Below are 21,787 nucleotides of genomic sequence, written 5' to 3' on the forward strand. Positions count from 1 at the left end.
CAAATGGGGGTGCGGGTGTGCAAATGGGGTGCGGGTGTGCAAATGGGGGGCGGGTGTGCAAAATGGGGGGTGCGGGTGTGCGAATGGGGGGCGGGTGTGCAAAACGGGGGGTGCGGGTGTGCGAATGGGGGGCGGGTGTGCAAAATGGGGGGTGCGGGTGTGCGAATGGGGGGCGGGTGTGCGAATGGGGGGCGGGTGTGCGAAATGGGGGGTGCGGGTGTGCAAATGGGGGGCGGGTGTGCAAAATGGGGGGGCGGGTGTGCAAATGGGGGGGGCGGGTGTGCAAATTGGGATGCGGGTGTGCAAATGGGGGTGCAGGCCGCGCACTGGGAGTGGGTTTGGGCGTGCAAGGGGGCGTGCAGCGTGGCGAGTGTGCAAGAGCGTGTGCGACGGGATGGGGTCTGAGCGTGCGGGGGGGCCGTGCAACAGCGCAGGCGTGCAAGAGCCCAGGTAACGCAGGTGGGCGTGCAAGGGGCGCGCACACGAGGGAAGCGAGCGTGCAAGGAGGGGGCCGTGCCAGGGCCCCACGAGCCCCCTGTGCCGCGCCCGGGGGAAGCGACGCCGCGCATGGTGCACGGCGTGACGCACGGCACGGTGCATGGTGCACGACGCACAGCACGGCACACGGCACGGCGCATAGTGCACGGCACGGCGCACAGCACGGCGCACGACGCACGGCACGGCACAGGGTGCATGGTGCACGACGCACGGCGTGGCTCACGGTGCACGGCACGGCACATGGTGCACGATACACGGCACGGCGCACGACACACGGAGCATGGTGCACAATGCACGGCACGGCGCACGGCATGGCGTATGGTGCAAGACGCACGGCGTGGCTCACGGTGCACGGCACGGCACATGGTGCACGACGCATGGTACACAATGCACGGCGCACCATGCACAATGCACGGCACGACACACGGCGCACGACACGACGCACGGCGTGGCTCACGGTGCACGACGCACCGCACGGCACACGGCGCATGGTGCACAATGCACGGCATGGCGTATGGTGCAAGACGCACGGCGTGGCTCACGGTGCACGGCACGGCACATGGTGCACGATACACGGCACGGCGCACCACACACGGCACATGGTGCACGACGCATGGTACACAATGCACGGCGCACCATGCACAATGCACGGCACGACACACGACGCACGGCACGACGCACGGCACGCCGAAGCTTTATTGTGCGGGGGCGGCTCAGTCCCCCAGCAGCGCGGCCGCCTCGCGCAGGCGCTGGCGCACCACGCGGTCCAGCACGGCGTGCAGCGCGCGGCAGGCGGCGGCGGCGGCCTCCAGCGCCGGCTCCAGCCGCTCCTGGTGCAGGCGGGCGCTGAGCTGCAGCAGCGCGATCTGCCCGCCCGCCGGCAGCAGCGCCAGCGCCAGCCGCGGGCCCCCCGCCGCCTCCTCGGGCGCGCTGAGGTCGGCCAGCGCCGCGGCCTCGGCCAGCCCGGCCGTGCTGGCGCAGACGTAGTCGCGCATGGGGATGCCGGCGTCCATCACCGCCAGCGTGGCCGCGTTGACGCAGGCGCAGTAGTTGCTGCCGTCGGCTTGCAGGACCTGGCGGGGGGAGAGCGTGCGGGGGGGGGGCGGTGTCAGAGGACGCGGCACCGCCGCCGGCACGGTGTCCCCAAACCCGCTGCGGCGGCGTCCCCAAACCCAGCATCCCGACACTGGGCTCCGCTGCCACTGTGTCCCCAAACCCGGTGTCCCCAAACCCGGCGTCGCCGCTGACGCATGCCCAAACCCCGCGCTGCCGCCACCACGGCGTCCCCAAACCCAGCGTCCCCAAACCCAGCGTCCCCAAACCCCCAAACCCAGCGTCCCCGTGGCATCCCCAAACCCAGCGTCCCCAAACCCAGCGTCCCCGCGCTGTCCCCAAACCCAGTGCCCCCAAACCCCGCGCTGCCGCCACCACGGCATCCCCAAACCTGGCGTTCCCAAACCCCCAAACCCAGCGTCCCCGTGGCATCCCCAAACCCAGCGTCCCCAAACCCAGCGTCCCCGCGCTGTCCCCAAACCCAGTGCCCCCAAACCCCGCGCTGCCGCCACCACGGCGTCCCCAAACCCAGCGTCCCCAAACCCCCAAACCCAGCGTCCCCGTGGCATCCCCAAACCCAGCGTCCCCAAACCCAGCGTCCCCGCGCTGTCCCGAAACCCAGTGTCCCCGTGGCGTCCCCAAACCCAGTGTCCCCAAACCCTGCGCTGCCGCCACCACGGCATCCCCAAACCTGGCGTTCCCAAACCCGGAGCCACAGTGGTGTCCCCAAACCCGGTGCTGCAGCTGCGGTGTCCCCAAACCCCCATGTCCCCACGGTGTCCCCAAACCCAGCGTCCCCAAACCCCCAAACCCAGCGTCCCCGTGGTGTCCCCAAACCCAGCGTCCCTAAACCCGGTGTCCCCAAACCCCCAAACCCAGCGTCCCCGTGGTGTCCCCAAATCCCAAACCCAGCGTCCCCGTGGTGTCCCCAAACCCGGTGTCCCCAAACCCAGCGTCCCCAACCCCCAAACCCAGCGTCCTCGCAGCGTCCCCGACCCCGGCGCGGCGGCGTCCCCGGTCCCGCGGCACCTGGACGAAGATGTCGATCTGGGAGCGGGGGTAGAGGCCGGTGAGGATGGCGGCCTCGAAGGTCTGGCGCAGCTGCAGCGCCAGCTCGGCCGTCTGCCGGTCGCCGTGCGGGCGCCGCCGCCGCTCGCCCGCGCTGAAGGTGGCCACGCTGTAGCGGCAGTTCACCAGCGCCCGGTCCGGCAGCGCCTTGCCGCGCGAGCCGCGGATCTGCGGGGGGCAGCGGGGGGTCGGGGGGCGCCCGGGCCCTGGGGGGGCGGGGGGGCGTGGATCCCCGCCACCCCGATGTCCCGGGGGAACGGGGGGGCTGGGGGCAGCGGGCGGCCCAGGGGGGCGAATGGAGGGGTCGGGGGGGCCGGTGGGAGTGGGGGGCCCATGGGGGGCTGGGGGGGTCAGAGGGGCTTGGGGGCCCCAGGGGGAGCAAAGGGGGCAGAAGGGCCTAGGGGGAGGGGGGGGCCATCAGGGGAGAACAGAGGGGCCCGGGGGTCCCAGGGGGGAGCAGAGGGGCCGAGGGGGAATGGAGTGACCGGGGGGGGCGGGGGGGCGGATGGACACAAACAGAAGGGTCGGAAGGGCCCGGGGGGAGGGGGGGGTCGGGGCAATGCAGGGGAGCAGAGGGGGCCCGGGGGGGGCAGTGGAGGGACCATGGGGGCCCCGGGGGGAGCAGAGGAGCCTGGCGAGAGTGGGGGGGCCTGGAGGGGCAAACAGAGGGGTCGGGGGGGCCCGGGGGGAGTGGGGGGGCCTGGAGGGGCAAACAGAGGGGTCGGGGAGCGCGGGGGGAGTGGGGGGCCCGCGGGAGGCAAACGGAGACGTCAGGGGTGCCTGGGGGTCCCTGGGGGGCACGGAGGAACTGGAGGGGGGTGAACTGAGGGGCTGGAGGAGCCCCGGGGACGGAGGGGGGGCAGGGGGGCAAATGGAGGGGCCAGGGGAGCAGAGGGGCGTGGGGGGGGCCGGTGGGGGGAGCAGAGGGGTCGGAGGGGGCTGGCGGAGCAGAGGGGCGTGGGGGGCCGGTGGGGGGAGCAGAGGGGCGTGGGGGGGGCCCGTGGGGGGGAGCCCGTGGGGTGGGAGGGGCCCGGGGCGGCGGGGGCGCGGTGCGGGCGCCGCTGACCTCGTGGGGCCCGTAGACCACGGCCAGCGCCTTGGTGTTGCCCTGCTCGATGTAGGCCGAGCCGTCGGCCTGCGCGAACACGCCCATGCGGGCGCGGACCTTGCGGAGCTCGGCGGGGCGGCGCCCGTCCGCCCGGTACCCCTCGTCCGACAGCAGCTCGGCCGCCGCCATCTTGGCCCCCGCGCGCCGCCCGCCTACGGCTGCCGCCGTGCTCCGCCGGGGCCACGCCCCCGCCGCCCGAGGCCACGCCCCCCCGCGAGGTCCCGCTATGGCATAAGCCCCGCAGGCCACGCCCCCGCCGCCCGAAGCCACGCCCCCGGCGATGGCCAGTGTAGACTACACCGCGCAGGCCCCGCCCCTGCCCGAGGCCACGCCCCCTAAAGGCAGTGTCCCTGTATTGGCTACGTCTGGCGGACCACGCCCCCTGGAGGCCGCGCCCCCAAAGGCGTAACCCCAGCCCAGGCCACGCCCCGCAGGCCACGCCCCCGCCTCCCGCGGCTACGCCCCCTAGCCGTGTCCCGCTATAGGCTGCTCCCCGCCGGCCACGCCCCCTCCTGCCCACGCCCCCCTGGAGGCCACGCCCCCGCGGGTCCGGTGCGCGGCGCCGTCCGGTGCGGAGCGGCGGGGGGAGGCGCTGGTCCCGGTCCCGTCCGGCGCGGTCCCGGTCCCGGTCCCGGTCCCAGCCGGTGCGGAGCGGCGGGGGGAGGCGCTGGTCCCGGTCCCGTCCGGCGCGGTCCCGGTCCCGGTCCCGGTCCCGGTCCCAGCCGGTGCGGAGCCGCCATGGCGGCCGGTCCCGGCGGGTTCCAGTTCGCCATCGACCGCGGCGGCACCTTCACCGACGTCTTCGCCCGCTGCCCCGGCGGCCGCGTCCGCGTCCTCAAGCTGCTCTCCGAGGACCCGGCCTACGGGGACGCCCCCACCGAGGGCATCCGCCGCGTCCTGGAGGAGGTGCGGGCCGGGACCCCCCCCGGGACCCCCCCGGGACACCCCCCGGGACAGCCCCCCCCGGAACCCCCCCTCGGGACCCCCGGGACCCCCTGGGACACTTCCCTTGCGACATTCCGCCCCCGGGACCACCGAGGGACCCCCCCGGGATCCCCGCTACAGCCCCCCCCCCCGGGACACCCCCTGGGACCTGGGACCCGGGACACTCCCCCTCTGGGACCCCCCCCCTCGGGACCCCCGGGACCCCCTGGGACACTTCCCTTGTGACATTCCGCCCCCGGGACCACCGGGGGACGCCCCCGGGACACTTCCCTCAGGACACCCCCCCCCGGGACCCCCGGGACACCCCCTGCCGGGACCTTTCCCTGGGACCCCGCCTCGGGACGGCCAGACCTCCCCCCTCGGGACCCCCGGGACACTCCCCTCCGTACCCCAGTGACCGACGGGACCCCCATCTGGGACAGCCCTCGGGACCAGCTCCCCCCCACGACCCCCCCTCGAGACCCCCAGGACCAATGGGACACCCACCGGGACCCCCTGGGACAGCCCGAGACCCCCCCCGGGACCCCCTCGGGACACCCCCTGGGACCACTGGGACCCCCTGGGACACCCCGGGACCTCCCTGGCACCCCTGGGACCCCCTGAGATCTCCTCCTGGGACCCCACCCCCCATCCCCTCCCCACTGGGAGCTCCCCAGGACCCCGTCCGAGACCCCCACCCCCACAGGACCTCCCTGGGGGGCTGGGGGTCTTTCTCTGGGGGAGCCGCGGGGCTGGGGTGCGTGCGGGAGCTGTGGGGCTGAGACCCCCGGCGCCGGCAGGAGCGCGGGGTGCCGCTGCCGCGGGATCAGCCGCTGGACGCCTCCGGCATCGAGTGGATCCGCATGGGCACCACGGTGGCCACCAACGCGCTGCTGGAGCGGCGCGGCGAGCGCCTGGCGCTGCTGGTCACGCGCGGCTTCCGCGACCTGCTGCACATCGGCACGCAGGCGCGGCCCCGCATCTTCGACCTGGTGAGGCCCGGCGCGCTGGCGCGTGCGCCGCGTGGGCTCGGGGTGGCGCGGCCCCGCGTCCCGCGCCCCTTGGCACCGCGCTGCCGCGTCCCGTGACCGGCGCCGGGCCGGGCTGGGGACACCGCGTCCCCGCGCGACCGCGCGTGGCTTGGCGCGGCGCCGGCCGGACTCCGGGCGACGCGTCCCCGCGCGACCCGCGTCGTTCCGGCCCGGCCGTCCTCTGCCCGGCGCGGACGTCTCCTTGGCGGCGGGAAGTCCCGTGAGCGCCGCCGGGCCCCGCGCCAGCCCCGGCCTCGCGCCAGCGCCCGCCCGCGCCTCCGGCACCGCGACCGTAGCCCGGCGGCGGCCCCCCGGTGACGCCCCGGCGGCCGTGCCGCAGGAGGTGGCGGTGCCCGAGGTGCTGTACGAGGAGGTGATCGAGGTGGACGAGCGCCTGATCCCGCACCAGCCCGGCTGCCGCCTCCCGGGGAACGAGTCCTTCCCGCTCGTCGAAGGTGGGCGCCGCCGCCGCCGCGGTGGGGGGGACGGTGCCGCCGCCGCGCCGTGACCCCCGCTTCGGCCCCCCCCAGGTTCCACGGGAGCGTCCCTGGCGGTGCAGCGGCCGCTGGAGCTGTCGGCGCTGCGGCGGGAGCTGGAGCGGGTGCTGGCCCGCGGCATCCGCAGCCTGGCCGTGCTGCTGCTGCACTCCTACGCGTGAGCGTCGGGGCGGCGGACGGGGCGGGGGGCGCGGCCGGCCCCCGCCCCGCGCCCCACGCCCGCCCCGCTCTCCCGCAGCTGGCCCGGGCACGAGGAGCGGGTCGGGGCGCTGGCGCGGGAGCTGGGGTTCCGGCACGTCTCGCTCTCCTCGGCCGTGGCGGGCATGGCGCGGGCGGTGCCGCGCGGGTACACGGCCTGCGCCGACGCCTACCTCACGCCCTGCATCCGCCGCTACCTGGAGAGCTTCCGCGCCGGCTTCGCGCACCAGCTGCGGGTGAGCGGGGCTGCCGGGACCCCCGCGTGGGCACCCCCCCCGCCGGGACCCCTCTGCCCGGCGCCCGTCCCCCCGGGACCCCTGGCAGCGCCCATCCTACCCCATAGGCACCCACCCTGCGCAGGCCCCCTGGCAGCACCTGTCCCAACAGGACCCCCCCGTGGGTGCTCATCCCCCCGGGACCCCTGGCAGCACCTACCCAGACCCCCTAGCAGCACCCGTTCCGTTGGGACCCGTCCCTGTGGGTGCCCATCCCCCCGGGACCCCTGGCAGCACACATCCCAGCCGGACCCCCGTAGGCACCCATCCCACACAGACCCCCGCTATGGGTGCCCATCCCACCGGGACCCCCCGGCAGTGCCGGTTCCGTTGGGACCCCGCCATGGGTGCTTATCCTACCGGGACCCCTGGCAGCACCCATCCCGTTGGAACCCCCTCCTGGGTGCCCAGATCACCGGGACCGCGTGGGCACCCATCCCGTGGGGATCCCCCCCAAGGGTGCCCATGCCATCAGGACCCCCCAGCAGCACCCATCCCACCGGGACCCTCCCCGTGGGTGCTCATCCCACCAGGAACCCCTGTAGGCACCCATCCCGCCGGGACCCCATGGACCCCCGTTGCACAGGGACCCCCTCATGGGGACCCACCCCGCTGGGACCCCCCCGGCAGCGCCCATCCCATTGGGACCCCCTCACGGGCGCCCATCCCACCGGGACCCCCTGGCAGCGCCCATCCCACCGGGATCCCCCCACGGGCACCCGTCCCACCGGGACCCCCCGGCGGCCCCCACCCCACCGGGACCCCCCCGCGTCCCCGCGCAGGAGGTGCCGGTGCTGTTCATGCGCTCGGACGGGGGCCTGACCCCCATGCGCCACTTCAGCGGCGCCCGCGCCATCCTGTCGGGCCCGGCCGGCGGCGTGGTGGGCTACGCCGTCACCGCGCACCGCCGCGAGGCCGGCCGGCCGCTCATCGGCTTCGACATGGGAGGTGAGCGCGGCGGGGGGCGCGGGGGGCGGGGGGCGCGGCGGCGGCGGCGCGGGGTGCTGAGCCGCGCTCGCCAGGCACCTCCACCGACGTCAGCCGCTACGCCGGCGAGTTCGAGCACGTCTTCGAGGCCAGCACGGCCGGCGTCAGCATCCAGGCGCCGCAGCTCGACATCAACACCGTGGCGGCCGGCGGCGGCTCGCGCCTCTTCTTCAGGTGGGCCAGGGGACCCCTGCGCGGCACCGCGGCGGGCGCGGCCGCGACCCTCGCGCTCCCCGCCGGCGTCTCCCCTCCAGGTCCGGTCTCTTCGTGGTCGGCCCCGAGTCGGCGGGCGCCGACCCCGGCCCGGCGTGCTACCGCAAAGGTGAGCGGGGCGCGGCGCGGGCGGGCGCGGGGCGGGCGGGCGTGGCGGCGCGGCGCCGCGCTCACCGCCCCCGCCGCGGCGCAGGGGGGCCGCTGACCGTCACCGACGCCAACCTCTGCCTGGGCCGCCTGCTCCCCGAGTACTTCCCGCGCATCTTCGGGCCGGGCGAGGACCAGCCGCTGTGCCGGGAGGCGGCGGCGCGGGCCTTCCGCGAGCTGGCCGCGCGCATCCACGCCTTCCAGGCCGGCACGGGCGCCGGCGCGCGCCCGCCGCTCTCGGTGGAGGAGGTGGCCATGGGCTTCGTGCGGGTGGCCAACGAGGCCATGTGCCGGCCCATCCGCGCCCTGACGCAGGTGGGGTGGCGGCGGGGCGGGGCGGGGGGGGTGGCGGTGCCGGCGGTGGCGTCACCGCGCCGTGCCCTCCCCCCCCCCCCGGCAGGCGCGGGGCCACGATGCCGCGCAGCACGTGCTGGCGTGCTTCGGGGGCGCGGGCGGGCAGCACGCCTGCGCCATCGCCCGCGCCCTGGGCATGGGCACCGTCTTCATCCACAAGTAGGTGAATTTGGGGGGGGGTTGGGGGGACCCCTCTCTGCCGGTGCTGCCGGATGCGGGGGGGACTGGTCCCAGCGGAACGGGGGTGCCCGGGGGGTTTGGGGGTGCCCCTGGGTGCCAGGTTTGGGGGTGTCCCAGCCCCCCAGGGCAAGGCACAGCGTTTGGGGGTACCCCAGCCCCCGGGCGGACACGCTGGGTTTGGGGCTGTCCCGGTCCCTAGAGGGATGCACTGGGTTTGGGGGTGCCCCTGGGTGTGGGTTTGGGGGTGTCCCGGTCCCCAGGGGGGTGAGCTGGGCCTGGGGGTGCCCCTGGGTGTGGGTTTGGGGGTGTCCCGGTCCCCAGGGGGGTGAGCTGGGCCTGGGGGTGCCTCTGGGTGCTGGATTTGGGGGTGTCCCATTCCCCGGGGGGACGTGTGGGGTTTAGGGGTCCCCCAGTCCCTTGAGGGTTGTGCTGGGTCTGGGGTCTGGGGGTGCCCGCAGGGACTAGGTTTGGGGTGCCCCGGGTGCCAGGTTTGGGGGTGCCCCATTCCCCAGGGGGACGTACGGGGTTTGGGGGTGCCCCGCTCCCAGAAGGGACGCGCTGGGTCTGGGGGGTGCCCTTGGGTGTGGGGTTCGGGGGTCCCTAGAGGGATGTAGGGAGTTTGGGGGTGCCCCTGGGTGCCGGGTTTGGGGGTGCCGCACTCCCCAGAGGGATGCGCGGGGGCGCGGCGGGCGCGGGGTGCGACGGGGCCGCGGTGGCGCAGGTACAGCGGGATCCTCTCGGCCTACGGGCTGGCGCTGGCGGACGTGGTGCACGAGGCGCAGGCCCCCTGCGCGCTGCGCTACGAGCCCTCCGCCTTCGCGCGCCTGGACGAGCGCATCGCCGCGCTGGAGCGGGAGTGCCGCGACGCGCTGAGCGCCCAGGGCTTCGCCGGGTGAGCGGGGGGCCGGGGGCTGGGGGGCCGGGCGAGCGGGGGGCCATGGGCTGGGGGGCCGGGTGAGCGGGGGGCCGGGCGAGCGGGGGGCCGGGGGCTGGGGGGCCGGGTGAGCGGGGGGCTGGGTGAGCAGGGGGCCGGGGGCTGGGGGGCCGGGCGAGCGGGGGGCCGGGGGCTGGGGGACCGGGTGAGCGGGGGGGCCATGGGCTGGGGGGCCGGGCGAGCGGGGGGCCGGGGGCTGGGGGGCCGGGTGAGCGGGGGGCTGGGTGAGCAGGGGGCCGGGGGCTGGGGGGCCGGGCGAGCGGGGGGCCGGGGGCTGGGGGGCTGGGTGAGCGGGGGTCGCCGTGGGGCCCGCCCCGCTGACGCGCGCGGCGCAGGGCGCAGATCCGCACCGAGGCCTTCCTGCACCTGCGCTACGAGGGCACCGACTGCGCCCTGATGTGCTCGGCCAAGGGCCACCCGCCCACGCCCGGCTCCTGCCGCGCCGGCGACTTCCTCGCCGCCTTCACCAGCCGGTGCGTCCGCGCGCCGCCGTCCCCGTCCCGGTGCCACCATCCCCGTCCCGGCACCGTGCCCCCCGTCCCGGCGCCGCGATCCCTGTCCTGGTGCCGCAGTTCCTGTCCCGGCACCACGATCCCCACCCCAGCACCGCAATCCCCACCCCAGCACCGCAATCCCCACCCCAGCACCGCAATCCCCATCCCAGCACCGCAATCCCCATCCGAGTGCCCTGATCCCCATCCCAGTGCCCCGATCCCCATCCCAGTGCCCTGATCCCCACCCCAGTGCCACGATCTCCATCCCGACACCGCGATCCCCATCCCGGCGCTGCAATCCCTGTTCCGGTGCCATGGTCCCCATGCCAGCGCTGTGGTCCTTGTCCTGGCACCGCAATCCCTATCCCGGCACCGCAATCCCCATCCCAGTGCCCTGATCCCCATCCCAGTGCCACCGTCCCCATCCCAGCGCCATGCTCCCTGTCCGGCAGTGCCGGGGGTGCCCGGGGGTGTCCGGGCGCCCCTCGCCGCAGCCGGCGCCCGCTGCCGCCCCGCAGGTACCGCACGGAGTTCGGCTTCACCATCGCGGAGCGCGCGGTGCTGGTGGACGACGTGCGGGTGCGCGGCACCGGCAGCAGCGGCGTGGACTGCGAGACCCCCCTGGCCCCCAGCGGGCAGCCGCCCCGCGTGGAGACGGTGAGGGGCGCGGCGGGCCGGGGGCCGGGGGGGACGCGGCGTGGGGCGCCGGGGGCCGGGGTGACGCAGCGGGGGTCCCGCAGGTGACGCGGTGCTACTTCGAGGGGGGGGGGTACCTGGAGACCCCCGTGTTCCTGCTGGAGGAGCTGGCCTGCGACCACCGCATCCCCGGCCCCGCCATCCTCATCGACAGGAACAGGTGGGGGCCTGGGGCCGGGGGGGCCCGGGGGGTTGGGGGGACCGCGGGGGGCAGCGGGGGCCCAGGCTGTCAGAGGGACCCTAGGGTGACAGTGGGACCCCAGGGTGACAATGAAGACCCCAGGAGAAGAGTGGGACCTCAGAGGTACAGCAGAGACCCCAGGGTGATGGTGGGACCCCAGGGTTCTGGGGGGGACCCCAGGGTGACGGTGGGACCCCAGGGTGGTGGTGGGGACCCCAGGGAGCTGGTGGGGAGCCCAGGGTGACAGTGGGACCCCGGGCAGCTGGTGGGGACCCCAGGGTGGTGATGGGGACCCTGGGGTGATGATGGGGACCCCAGGGTGACAGTGGGACCCCAGGTGGTGGTGGGGACCCTGGAATGATGGTGTCAGAGGGACCGCAGGGTGTCAGACGGACCCCAGGGTGGTGGTGGGGACCCTGGGGAGCTGGTGGGGACCCCAGGGTGATGGTGGGGACCCTGGGGTTCTGGTGGGGACCCCAGGGTGTCAGAGGGACCCCGGGCGGTGGTGGGGCCCCCGGGGAGCTGGTGGAGACCCTGGGGTGATGGTGGGGACCGCAGGGTGGTGGTGGGGACCCTGGGGTTCTGGTGGGGACCCCAGGGTGTCAGAGGGACCCCGGGCGGTGGTGGGGCCCCCGGGGAGCCCCGCGCCCCTCCAGCTGCCCCGGCAGCCGCCTGCGCCCGCAGCACCATCGTGGTGGAGCCGGGCTGCGCCGCCAGCCTCAGCGCCTGGGGCGATGTGCGCATCGCGGTGGGCTCGGGCCCCCCGCCCGCCCCGGGCCCCCAGCTCGACCCCGTCCAGCTCTCCGTCTTCTCCCACCGCTTCATGAGCATCGCAGGTGGGCGCAGCCGGGCGCGGGGTCGGGGCGCCGCGCGGGGCGGGACCCCCGCCCTGAGGGTGCCCCCGCCGCCCCCCGCCCCGCAGAGCAGATGGGCCGCATCCTGCAGCGCACGGCCATCTCCACCAACATCAAGGAGCGGCTGGACTTCTCCTGCGCGCTCTTCGGGCCCGACGGGGGGCTGGTGTCCAACGCCCCCCACATCCCCGTGCACCTGGGCGCCATGCAGGAGACCGTCCAGTTCCAGGTACCGGGCCCAGCAGCGCCGCCGGGACCCCCCCGCCCCGCTGCGCGCTGACCCCTCCCGCTGCCCCCCAGATCCGCAGCCTGGGCCCGGACCTCCGCGAGGGGGACGTCATCCTCAGCAACCACCCCTGCGCCGGCGGCAGCCACCTGCCCGACCTCACCGTCATCACCCCGGTGAGCGCCGGACCCCCCCGAGCACGGGACCCCCGCCCTGGGTGCCCCGGGGAGCGCAGGACCCCCCCCAGGCGCCCCAGGGCACAGAACCCCCCCCCCAGTGAGTGCGGGACCCCCGCCCTGGGCGCCCCAGGGAGCGCAGGACCCCCCCCAGGCGCCCCAGGGCACAGAACCCCCCCCCCAGTGAGTGCGGGACCCCTGCCCTGGGCACCCTGGTGAGCATGGAACCCCCCCCCCGGGCACTCTGGGGCACAGGACCCCCCTGGTGAGCATGGGACCCCCCTGGGTACCCCAGGGTGTGGGACCCCCACCCTGGGCACCCTAGTGAGAGCAGGACTTCCCCCCGTTGGCACCCTGGGGCATGGGACCCCCTTGGGCACCCTGGGGCTTGTCAGACCCCCACCTCGGGCACCCTGGTGAGCGCGGGACCCCCGCCCTGGGCTGTGGGACCCCCTTGGGCACCCTGGGGCGTGCGGGACCCCTACCCCAGACACCCCGGTGAACGCGGGACCCCCAGCCTGGGCCGTGGGACCCCCTTGGGCACCCTGGGGCATGCGGGACCCCCACCCCAGACACCCCGGTGAGCGCGGGACCCCCATCCCCATGAGCACAGGACCCCCTTGGGCACCCTGGGGCATGCGGGACCCCCACCTCGGGCACCCCGGTGAGCGCGGGACCCCCGCCCTGGGCCGTGGGACCCCCACCCCGCTGAGCTGACCCCGCGGGACGCCCGCGTGGGCCGCAGGTGTTCTGGCCGGGCGTGGCCGGCGCCGTGTTCTTCGTGGCCAGCCGCGGGCACCACGCCGACATCGGGGGGGCCACGCCCGGCTCCATGCCCCCCCACTCCACGGCGCTGCGCGAGGAGGGGGCCGTCTTCCTCTCCTTCAAACTGGTCAAGGACGGCGTCTTCCAGGAGGAGGGTGCGGGCGGCGGGGGCGCGGGGGCGCGGGGACGGGGTGGGGATGGGGGGGACGCTGGGGACGGGGTGGGGATGGTGGGGACATGGCAGACGTGGTGGGGACGGGGTGGGGACATGGTGGGGTTGGTGGGGACACTGGGGACATGGTGGGGACGTGGTGGGGACGGGGTGGGGATGGTGGGGAGGGTGGGGACATGGTGGGGGTGCAGTGGGGACAGTGGGGACGTGGTGGGGACGTGCTGGGGTTGGTGGGGACACTGGAGACGTGGTGGGGATGCGGTGGGGACGGGGTGGGGTTGGTGGGGACACTGGAGGCGTGGTGGGGACGCGGTGGGGACGGCAAGGGTGGCAGGGGCGGTGGGGACGTGGTGGGGATGGTGGGGACACAGTGGGGGTGCGGGGACACAGGCAGGGATGGGGACGTGGTGGGACAGTGGGGACGCGGTGGGGACGGTGAGGACCCGGCGGGGATGGCAGGGACACCGTGGGGATGGTGGGGACGTGGTGGGGATGGTGAGGACCCGGTGGGGATGGCAGGGACACCGTGGGGATGGTGGGGACGTGATGGGGACGGTGAGGACCCGGTGGGGATGGCAGGGACACCGTGGGGATGGTGGGGACGTGGTGGGGATGGTGAGGACCCGGTGGGGATGGCAGGGACACCGTGGGGATGGTGGGGACGTGGTGGGGATGGTGAGGACCCGGTGGGGATGGCAGGGACACCGTGGGGATGGTGGGGACGTGGTGGGGATGGCAGGGACACTGGGGGGACGCTGTGGATGTCATGGGGATGGTGAAGATCTTGTGGGGATCACAGCGATGCACTGAGAACATGGTGGGGATGGCAGGGACGTGGTGGGGACGGTGAGGACCCGGTGGGGATGGCAGGGACAGTGGGGACGCGGTGGGGACGGTGAGGACCCGGTGGGGATGGCAGGGACACTGGGGACACAGTGGGGACGGTGAGGACCCGGTGGGGACGGTGAGGACCCGGTGGGGATGGCAGGGCCACCGTGGGGATGGTGGGGACGTGATGGGGACGGTGAGGACCCGGTGGGGACGGTGAGGACCCGGTGGGGATGGCAGGGACAGTGGGGACGCGGTGGGGACGGTGAGGACCCGGTGGGGATGGCAGGGACAGTGGGGACGCGGTGGGGACGGTGAGGACCCGGTGGGGATGGCAGGGACAGTGGGGACGCGGTGGGGACGGTGAGGACCCGGTGGGGATGGCAGGGACAGTGGGGACGCGGTGGGGACGGTGAGGACCCGGTGGGGATCGTGTGGACCTGGTGGGGATGGCAGGGCCACCGTGGGGACGGTGGGGGCGCGGTGGGGACGCCGTGGATGTGGTGGGGCCGGCGGGGCCAGGCGCCCTCAGCGCGGCTCGCCGGTCCCCGCAGCGGTGACGGAGGCGCTGATGGCGCCGGGGCGCGTGCCGGGCTGCAGCGGCACCCGCAACCTGCGGGACAACCTGGCCGACCTGCGGGCGCAGGTGGCCGCCAACCAGAAGGGCATCCAGCTGGTGACCGAGCTCATCCGCCACCACGGCCTCGCCGTCGTCCAGGCCTACATGGCCCACATCCAGGTGGGCCCCGCGCGGCCCCGCCCCGGCCCCGGCCCCCCCCGGCCCCGCCCTGACCCCCCCGCCGGCCCCAGGCCAACGCCGAGGTGGCCGTGCGCGAGATGCTGAAGGGCTTCGCCGCGCGCTGGGGCACGGCGCTGGAGGCCGAGGACTTCATGGACGACGGCTCGCCCATCCGGCTGCGCGTGCAGGTGGACCCTGAGGAGGTGAGCGAGCGGGCGCGCGGTGCTGAGCCCCCTCAGGGTGCTGAGCCCCCTCTGCCCCCCCGTACGGGGTCTGCGAGGACGCGGGGCCACCCCTCTCCCCCGCCATCCCCCCAGGGCAGCGCCGTCTTCGACTTCTCGGGCTCGGGGCCGGAGGTGTACGGGAACTGCAACGCCCCCCGCGCCATCACGCTCTCCGCCCTCATCTACTGCCTGCGCTGCATGGTGGGCCAGGACATCCCGCTCAACCAGGTGGGCGCCGCGCCGCCGCGCCCGGGACCCCCGTCTGTGCCACCCTGCACCCAGGACCCCCCTCTACGCCACCCCGCTCCCGGGACCCCCCTCTGCGCCACCCTGCACCCAGGACCCCCACCTGCACCACCCCGGGCTGGGCATCCGCCCCACCATGGCATCTCCGCAGTGCAGGACCCCCGGGCTGTGGGACCCCCAGGCTGTGGGACCCCCAGGCTGTGGGACCCCCGGGCTGTGGGACCCTCAGCTTGGGATCCTCTGGCTACGAGACTCCCTGGGCTGTGGGACCCCCGGGCTCTGAGACCTTCAGCTATGGGACCCTCAGGGCTGTGGGACCCTTGGGGTCCTGGGACCCTGTTCCTCTGAGGGGGTGGTCTGGGACCCTGATCTCCTGGACAGGGAGGGGTCTGGGTCCCTGCTCCCTTGGGTGGGGGGGGGGGCGGGGGGTCCTGGGACCCTGCTCCCCTGGGTGGGGGGGTCCTGGGACCCTGATCCCCTGGATGGGGGGGGGGTTGGACCCTGATCCCCTGGATGGGGGGGTCCTGGGACCCTGATCCCCTGGATGGGGGGGGGTTGGACCCTGATCCCCTGGGTGGGAGGGGGTTGGACCCTGATCCCCTGGATGGGGGGGGTTGGACCCTGATCCCCTGGGTGGGGGGGTCCTGGGACCCTGATCCCCTGGGTGGGAGGGGGTTGGACCCTGATCCCCTGGGTGGGGGGGTCCTGGGACCCTGATCCCCTGGATGGGGGGGGTTGGACCCTGATCCCCTGGGTGGGGGGGTCCTGGGACCCTGATCCCCTGGATGGGGGGGGGGTTGGACCCTGATCCCCTGGGTGGGGGGGTCCTGGGACCCTGATCCCCTGGATGGGGGGGGTTGGACCCTGATCCCCTGGATGGGGGGGTCCTGGGACCCTGATCCCCTGGATGGGGGGGGTTGGACCCTGATCCCCTGGGTGGGGGGGTCCTGGGACCCTGATCCCCTGGGTGGGAGGGGGTTGGACCCTGATCCCCTGGGTGGGGGGGTCCTGGGACCCTGATCCCCTGGATGGGGGGGGTTGGACCCTGATCCCCTGGGTGGGGGGGTCCTGGGACCCTGATCCCCTGGATGGGGGGGGTTGGACCCTGATCCCCTGGGTGGGGGGGTCCTGGGACCCTGATCCCCTGGGTGGGAGGGGGTTGGACCCTGATCCCCTGGATGGGGGGGGGTTGGACCCTGATCCCCTGGGTTGGGGGCGTCCTGGGCCCCTGATCGTTTGGGGTGGGGTGGTCCTGGGACCCTGCTCCCCTGGGTGGGGGGGTCCTGGGCCCCTGAAGCCCTGGAGCTGGGGGTCCTGGCCCCCACCCCCCAGGGCAGGGGGACGGGGTTGGGTGGGGCGGGCTGCATGGGGGCCGACGCGCCGCTGCCCCCCAGGGCTGCCTGGCCCCCGTGCGGGTGCTGATCCCCAAGGGCTCCATCCTGGACCCCTCGCCCGAGGCTGCCGTGGTGGGGGGCAACGTGCTGACCTCCCAGCGCGTGGTGGACGTCATCTTCAGGGCCTTCGGCGTCTGCGCCGCCTCCCAGGTGGGGACGGGGGTTGGGGGTCCCGGGGTAACGGGGGTCAGGGGTCCTGGGGTGCTGGGGGTCAGGGGTGCTGGGGTGCCGGGGTCGGGGGTCCCAGGGCGTTGGGAGTCAGGGGTCCTGGGGTGTGGGGGTGAGGGGTCCTGGGGTGCCAGCGTTTCAGGGGTCCCAGGGTGATGAGGGTCAGGGGTCCAGGGGTCAGGAGTCTCGATGGGCTGGGGGTCCCAGAGTGATGGGTGTCCTAGGGATTGGGGGTCCCAGGGGTCTGGGGTGCCAGGGGTCCCAGGGGTTGATGGTCCCAGGCTGACAGGGCTGTGAGGGGTTGGGGGTCCCAGGGTGGTGGGGGTCCTAGGGTTTGGGGGTCCCAGGGGTCCAGGATGCTGGAGGTGCCAGGGATCAGGGGTCCCTGAGGCTGAGGGTCCCAGGGTGACAGGGGTCAGGGGTCCTGGGAGTCAGGGGTCCCAGGGGACCAGATTCCCAGGTGCTGGGGGTCCTGGGGGTTGGGGTGCCTGGGGGGTCAGGGGTCCTGGGATGTCAGGAGTCGGGGGTCCTGGGTGGCCGGGGGTCCCAGGGTGCCGGAGGTCCGGGCTCCTAGGGCTTGGGGGTCCTGGGGTGCTGGGGGTCCCGAGTTCCAGGAGTCCCAGGGCTTCGCAGTCCTGAGGGTGTGGGGTGCTGGAGGCCGGGGGTCCCGGGGTGCGGGGGTCCCGGGCTCAGACCCCGCTGGGGCCGTGCCCCCCCCAGGGCTGCATGAACAACGTGACGCTGGGCACGGAGCGCGGGGGCTACTACGAGACGGTGGCGGGGGGCGCGGGGGCCGGCCCGCGCTGGCACGGCCGCAGCGGGGTGCACACCCACATGACCAACACCCGCATCACCGACCCCGAGATCCTGGAGCTGCGGTGGGTGCGGGGCGCCGGGGCGGGGGGGCCGGCGGGACCGCGCCCCCCTCACCCCCCTGTCCCCCCCCCCAGGTACCCGGTGGTGCTGCGGCGCTTCGAGCTGCGCCCGGGCTCGGGGGGCGCGGGGCGCTGGCGCGGGGGGCAGGGGGTGACGCGCGAGCTGCTGTTCCGCCGCGACGCCCTGCTGTCCGTGCTGAGCGAGCGCCGCGCCCGCCGCCCCTACGGCCTGCATGGTGAGCCCCCTGGCCACCCTGGCCACCCACAGCCCCCCCCGGCCACCATGGCCACCCACAGCCCCCCGCGGCCACCACGGCCACCCACAGCCCCCCCCCCCGGCCACCCTGGCCACCCACAGCTCCCCGCGGCCACCATGGCCACCCACAGCCCCCCGCGGCCACCCACAGCCCCCCCCCCAGCCACCCTGGCCACCCACAGCCCCCCCCGGCCACCCTGGCCACCCACAGCCCCCCCCGCGGCCACCCTGGCCACCCACAGCCCCCCCCGGCCACCCTGGCCACCCACAGCCCCCCCCCGGCCACCATGGCCACCCACAGCCCCCCCCGGCCACCCTGGCCACCCACAGCCCCCCCCCGGCCACCATGGCCACTCACAGCCCCCCCCCCCAGCCATCGTGGCCACCCACAGCCCCTCATGGCCACTCATAGCCCCCCATGATCACCCATCATCAGCCATGGCCACCCATCATCTCCCATGGCCCCCCCACAGCTCCCCATGGACCCCATGGCCACCCAGAGCCCACCATGGTCACCCACAGACCCCCATAGCCACCCATGGCCACCACGGCCCCCCATGGCCCACTGTGGGCACCATGGCCACCCATCATGCCTCATGGCCACCCACAGCCCGCCATGGCCACCCATCACCTCCCAAGGCCACCCATGGACCCCACAGGCCCCCTTGGCCACCCATCACCCCCATAGCCCTCCACGGCAACCCTTCACCACCCCATGGCCGCCCATCATCCCCCATGACCATCCATGACCTCCCATTGCCCCCCACAGCCCCTCATGGCCATCCATCGCCGCCATGGCCACCCATAGTCCTCCAGGGCCACTCACAGCCCCCAACGGCTACCCTTCGCCTTCCATTGCCCCCATGGTCACCCATGGTCCCTCATGTCCCCCCATCACCTCCCGTGACCACTCATCACCCTTCATGGCCACTCATAGCCCCCCCCATGGCCACCCATAGCCTCCCATGGCAACCCTTCACCCCCCAGGACCACCCATGGCCCCCATCACCCCCCAGGACCACTCATGGCCCGCCATGATCCCCCATTGTCCCCCATGGCCACTCATGGCCACCCGTCACCCCCATGGCCACCTATAGCCCCCCATGGCCACTCACAGCCCCCGATGGCTACCCTTCACCTTCCATTGCCCCCCATGACCATTCATGGCCCCCCATGGCCCCCATCACCCCCCGACCCCCCCTCTCTCCCACTTAGGGGGCAGCCCGGGCGCCCCCGGCCTCAACCTGCTGCTGCGCCGCGACGGCCGGACCATCAACCTGGGCGCCAAGGCCTCGGTGCCGGTGGAGCCGGGGGTGAGCGCCGGGCGGGACCCCCCTCCCCACGCCCCCAGCCCCACGGCGCCCCCCGACGCCCCCCTCTCCCCTCCCCACGCAGGACGTGTTCCACCTGGAGACCCCCGGCGGGGGCGGCTTCGGCTCCCCCGAGGACGACGCGGAGCCCCGGGAGGGCGCGGTGCCGCCGGCGCCCCGCGGCTTCGCCGAGCGCGGGAGCCTCTTCGAGTACCGGCAGGCGCAGGAGGCCGTGTGAGGGGCCCCCGGCTCCGCCAGCGCCGTGGGGCGGCCCCCCCAACCCCAGATACGCACAGACCGGGGGGCAGCCCCCCACTCCTAGGTACGCACAGTCCGTGGGGAAGCCCCCCAACCTCACGGTCACCCCGCCGTGGGGCAGGGCTCAGGCTCCCGCAGACCCCAGACCCACATTCAGGGCTCGGCCCCGTCGTCCGGGGGGTGCGGGGCGGGGGGAACCCCCCGCCCCGCACCCCCCGGACGACGGGGCCGAGCCGCGAGCGTGGGGGTCTCCCTGCCCCACACTTCTCCCCCTGCTCGGTGCCGTCCAATAAACGACCCCTTGGACCCTTCCCACATCACCGTGTGCTGGGGGTCCCTGCCGGGCAGCCCCCCCACCCCGGGGCTCCCCAGGGGTCAGAGCCCAGGAGGCCTTGGGGGGGCGGCACCCCCATGGAGGGGGCACCAAAGGTCCTCATGGAGTTGTCCCCAAGATCCCTATGGATTTGTCCCCAAGGTCTCCACGGAGTTGTCCCCAACGTTGACCTTGGAGTGGTCCCCAAGGGGTTGTCCCCGAGGATCTTCACGGTGTTGTCCCCATGGAGTGGCCCCAAGGATCCCCATGGAGTTGTCCCCAAGGATCCCACGGAATGGTGCCCAAGATCCCCATGGGTTTGTCCCTAAGGTCCCCATGGATTTCTCCTCGAGCATCTCCATGGAGTTGTCCCCAGGGTCCCCATGGAGTGGTCCCCAAGAATGCCCACGGAGTTGTCCCCAAGAAACCTCATGGAGTTGTCCCCAATGATCCTCATGGCATTGTCCCCAAGATCCCCACAGAGCAGTCCTCAAGGATCCCCATGGAGTGATCACCAAGGTCCCCATGGATTTATCCCCAAGAATCTCCATGGAGTTGTCCCCAAGGATCCCCATGGCATTGTCACCAAGGATCTCCATGGGGTGGCCCCAAGGATGAAGTTGGAGTTGTCCCCAAGGTCCCCATGGAGTTGTCTCAAACAGTCTCCATGGGGTTGTCCCCAATGTTGACCTTGGATTGGTCCCCAAGGTGTTGTCCCCGAGGTCCCCGTGGAGTGGTCCTCAAGAAACCCCATGGAGTTGTCCCCAAGGATCTTCATGGCATTGTTCCCAAGAGTCCCCATGGAGTGGTCCCCACAGATCCCCATGGGGTGGCCCCAAGGATGACATTGCAGTTGTCCCCAAGGTTCCCATGGAGCGATCCCCAAGATCCCTATGGATTTGTCCCCAAGGGTCCCCATGGAGTGATCACCGAGGTCACCATGGTGTTGTCCCCAGTGTTTTCCATGGTGTTGTCTCCAACGTTCTCCATGGAATTGTCCCCAAGGATCCCCCATGGAGTTGTCCCCAAGGATCTCCATGGAGTTGTCCCCAAGGTCCCCATGGAGTGGTCACCAAGGTCCCCCATGGAGTTGTCCCCAAGGTCCCCCATGGAGTGGTCACCAAGGTCACCACGGAGTTGGCCCCACAGATCTCCATGGAGTGGCCCCGAGGATGCCCATGGCCTTGGCCCCGAGGTCCCCACGGAGTCGCCCCCAGGATCTCTGCTGTGCCGCTCCTGGAGCCCCCCCGGTGCCCCCCTCTCACTCTGCCGTCTGTCCCACCCCCTCTCGCTCTGGGGGCTGCCGTGGGGCTGGGCGGGGCTCAGGGCCCGCGTGGGGCCGGGCTCTGGCCCCTGTGGGGCCGTGGGGCCGGGGGGGTCCCGTCCCTCTGGGGGCTCTGGAGGGGGCGGGGCTGTGGGACGCAGTCCGGGGTGCCCCCACCCACCCCGCAGTAGGGAGCCCCCCAAACCCCTCGGGGGGTCCGGTCGCCCCTTGGGTCCCCCAGTCCCTGTGCTGGCGACGGGGGCGCACGGCCCCCACGCGCCGTGGGGCTGGGTCGGCACCGCGCGCTGCGCTCCAGGCCTTTATTGCGCCCTGCGTGCGGAAAGCGCGGCTGGCGCCAGACTGCTGCCGGACCGTTACCGAACCGCTGCTGGATCGCTGCCGAACCGTTACCGAACCGCTGCCGGATCGCTGCCGAACCGTTACCGAACGGCTGCCGAACCGGATCGCTGCCGAACCGTTACTGGATTGCTGCCGGATCGCTGCCGAACCGTTACCGAATTGCTGCCGGATCGCTGCTGGATCGCGGCGAGCCACTGCCGCACCATTGCCGAAACGCTGCCGGATTGTTACCGGATTGCTGCCAGACCGCTGCCGAATCGCTCGCTGAACCACCGCTGAACCGCTGCGGAATCGCTGCCGGAGCGCCGCGCAGCCCCCCGCCCCGCCGCGGCACCCCCGGGCCGTGACGTCGAGCGCAGCCGCGCGCCGCGGCAGCCCCACGGGACGCCGGCACGCGGCGGTGCGGCCCACACGCGTGGGTCCCGCCAGCCGTCCCCGTGTGCCCCCGCGGGGCGCCCGCGCCCACCCGGCACCCCGGTGTGCCCGGGTGCCCCGCTCCGGTGCCGGCGGCGGGCGCGGCG

General features: G+C 74.3%; 2 protein-coding genes across 2 annotated transcripts; one reads left to right on the forward strand and one right to left on the reverse strand.

Annotated features, from left to right (window-relative positions):
- Positions 1–1,150: 1,150 nt before the first annotated feature.
- On the reverse strand, positions 1,151–3,865 carry EXOSC4 (exosome component 4). The gene is made up of 3 exons (XM_086771656.1): positions 3,686–3,865; positions 2,581–2,787; positions 1,151–1,571 (listed from the first exon to the last, which is right to left on the reverse strand). Exons 1-3 carry the CDS (start codon positions 3,854–3,856, stop codon positions 1,212–1,214), a joined length of 738 nt encoding a protein of 245 aa, XP_086627782.1. The 5' UTR covers positions 3,857–3,865; the 3' UTR covers positions 1,151–1,211.
- A 521-nt stretch (positions 3,866–4,386) lies between these two features.
- On the forward strand, positions 4,387–19,646 carry OPLAH (5-oxoprolinase, ATP-hydrolysing). Its single transcript, XM_086771655.1, has 27 exons — positions 4,387–4,633; positions 5,452–5,643; positions 6,023–6,137; positions 6,213–6,336; positions 6,418–6,613; positions 7,435–7,600; positions 7,675–7,813; positions 7,894–7,961; positions 8,046–8,314; positions 8,400–8,512; positions 9,255–9,425; positions 9,803–9,940; positions 10,480–10,618; positions 10,702–10,817; positions 11,523–11,674; positions 11,761–11,921; positions 11,993–12,094; positions 12,840–13,014; positions 14,414–14,598; positions 14,670–14,801; positions 14,916–15,050; positions 16,463–16,612; positions 17,351–17,508; positions 17,581–17,741; positions 18,977–19,074; positions 19,157–19,500; positions 19,570–19,646. The coding sequence occupies exons 1-26, from the start codon at positions 4,466–4,468 to the stop codon at positions 19,307–19,309; spliced, it is 3,876 nt and encodes a 1,291-aa protein (XP_086627781.1). The 5' UTR covers positions 4,387–4,465; the 3' UTR covers positions 19,310–19,500; positions 19,570–19,646.
- Positions 19,647–21,787: the final 2,141 nt, after the last annotated feature.

The sequence above is a fragment of the Chlamydotis macqueenii genome, unplaced genomic scaffold (genome assembly GCF_036417535.1).
Source record: "Chlamydotis macqueenii isolate bChlMac1 unplaced genomic scaffold, bChlMac1.mat HAP1_SCAFFOLD_152, whole genome shotgun sequence".
NCBI lineage: Eukaryota > Metazoa > Chordata > Aves > Otidiformes > Otididae > Chlamydotis > Chlamydotis macqueenii.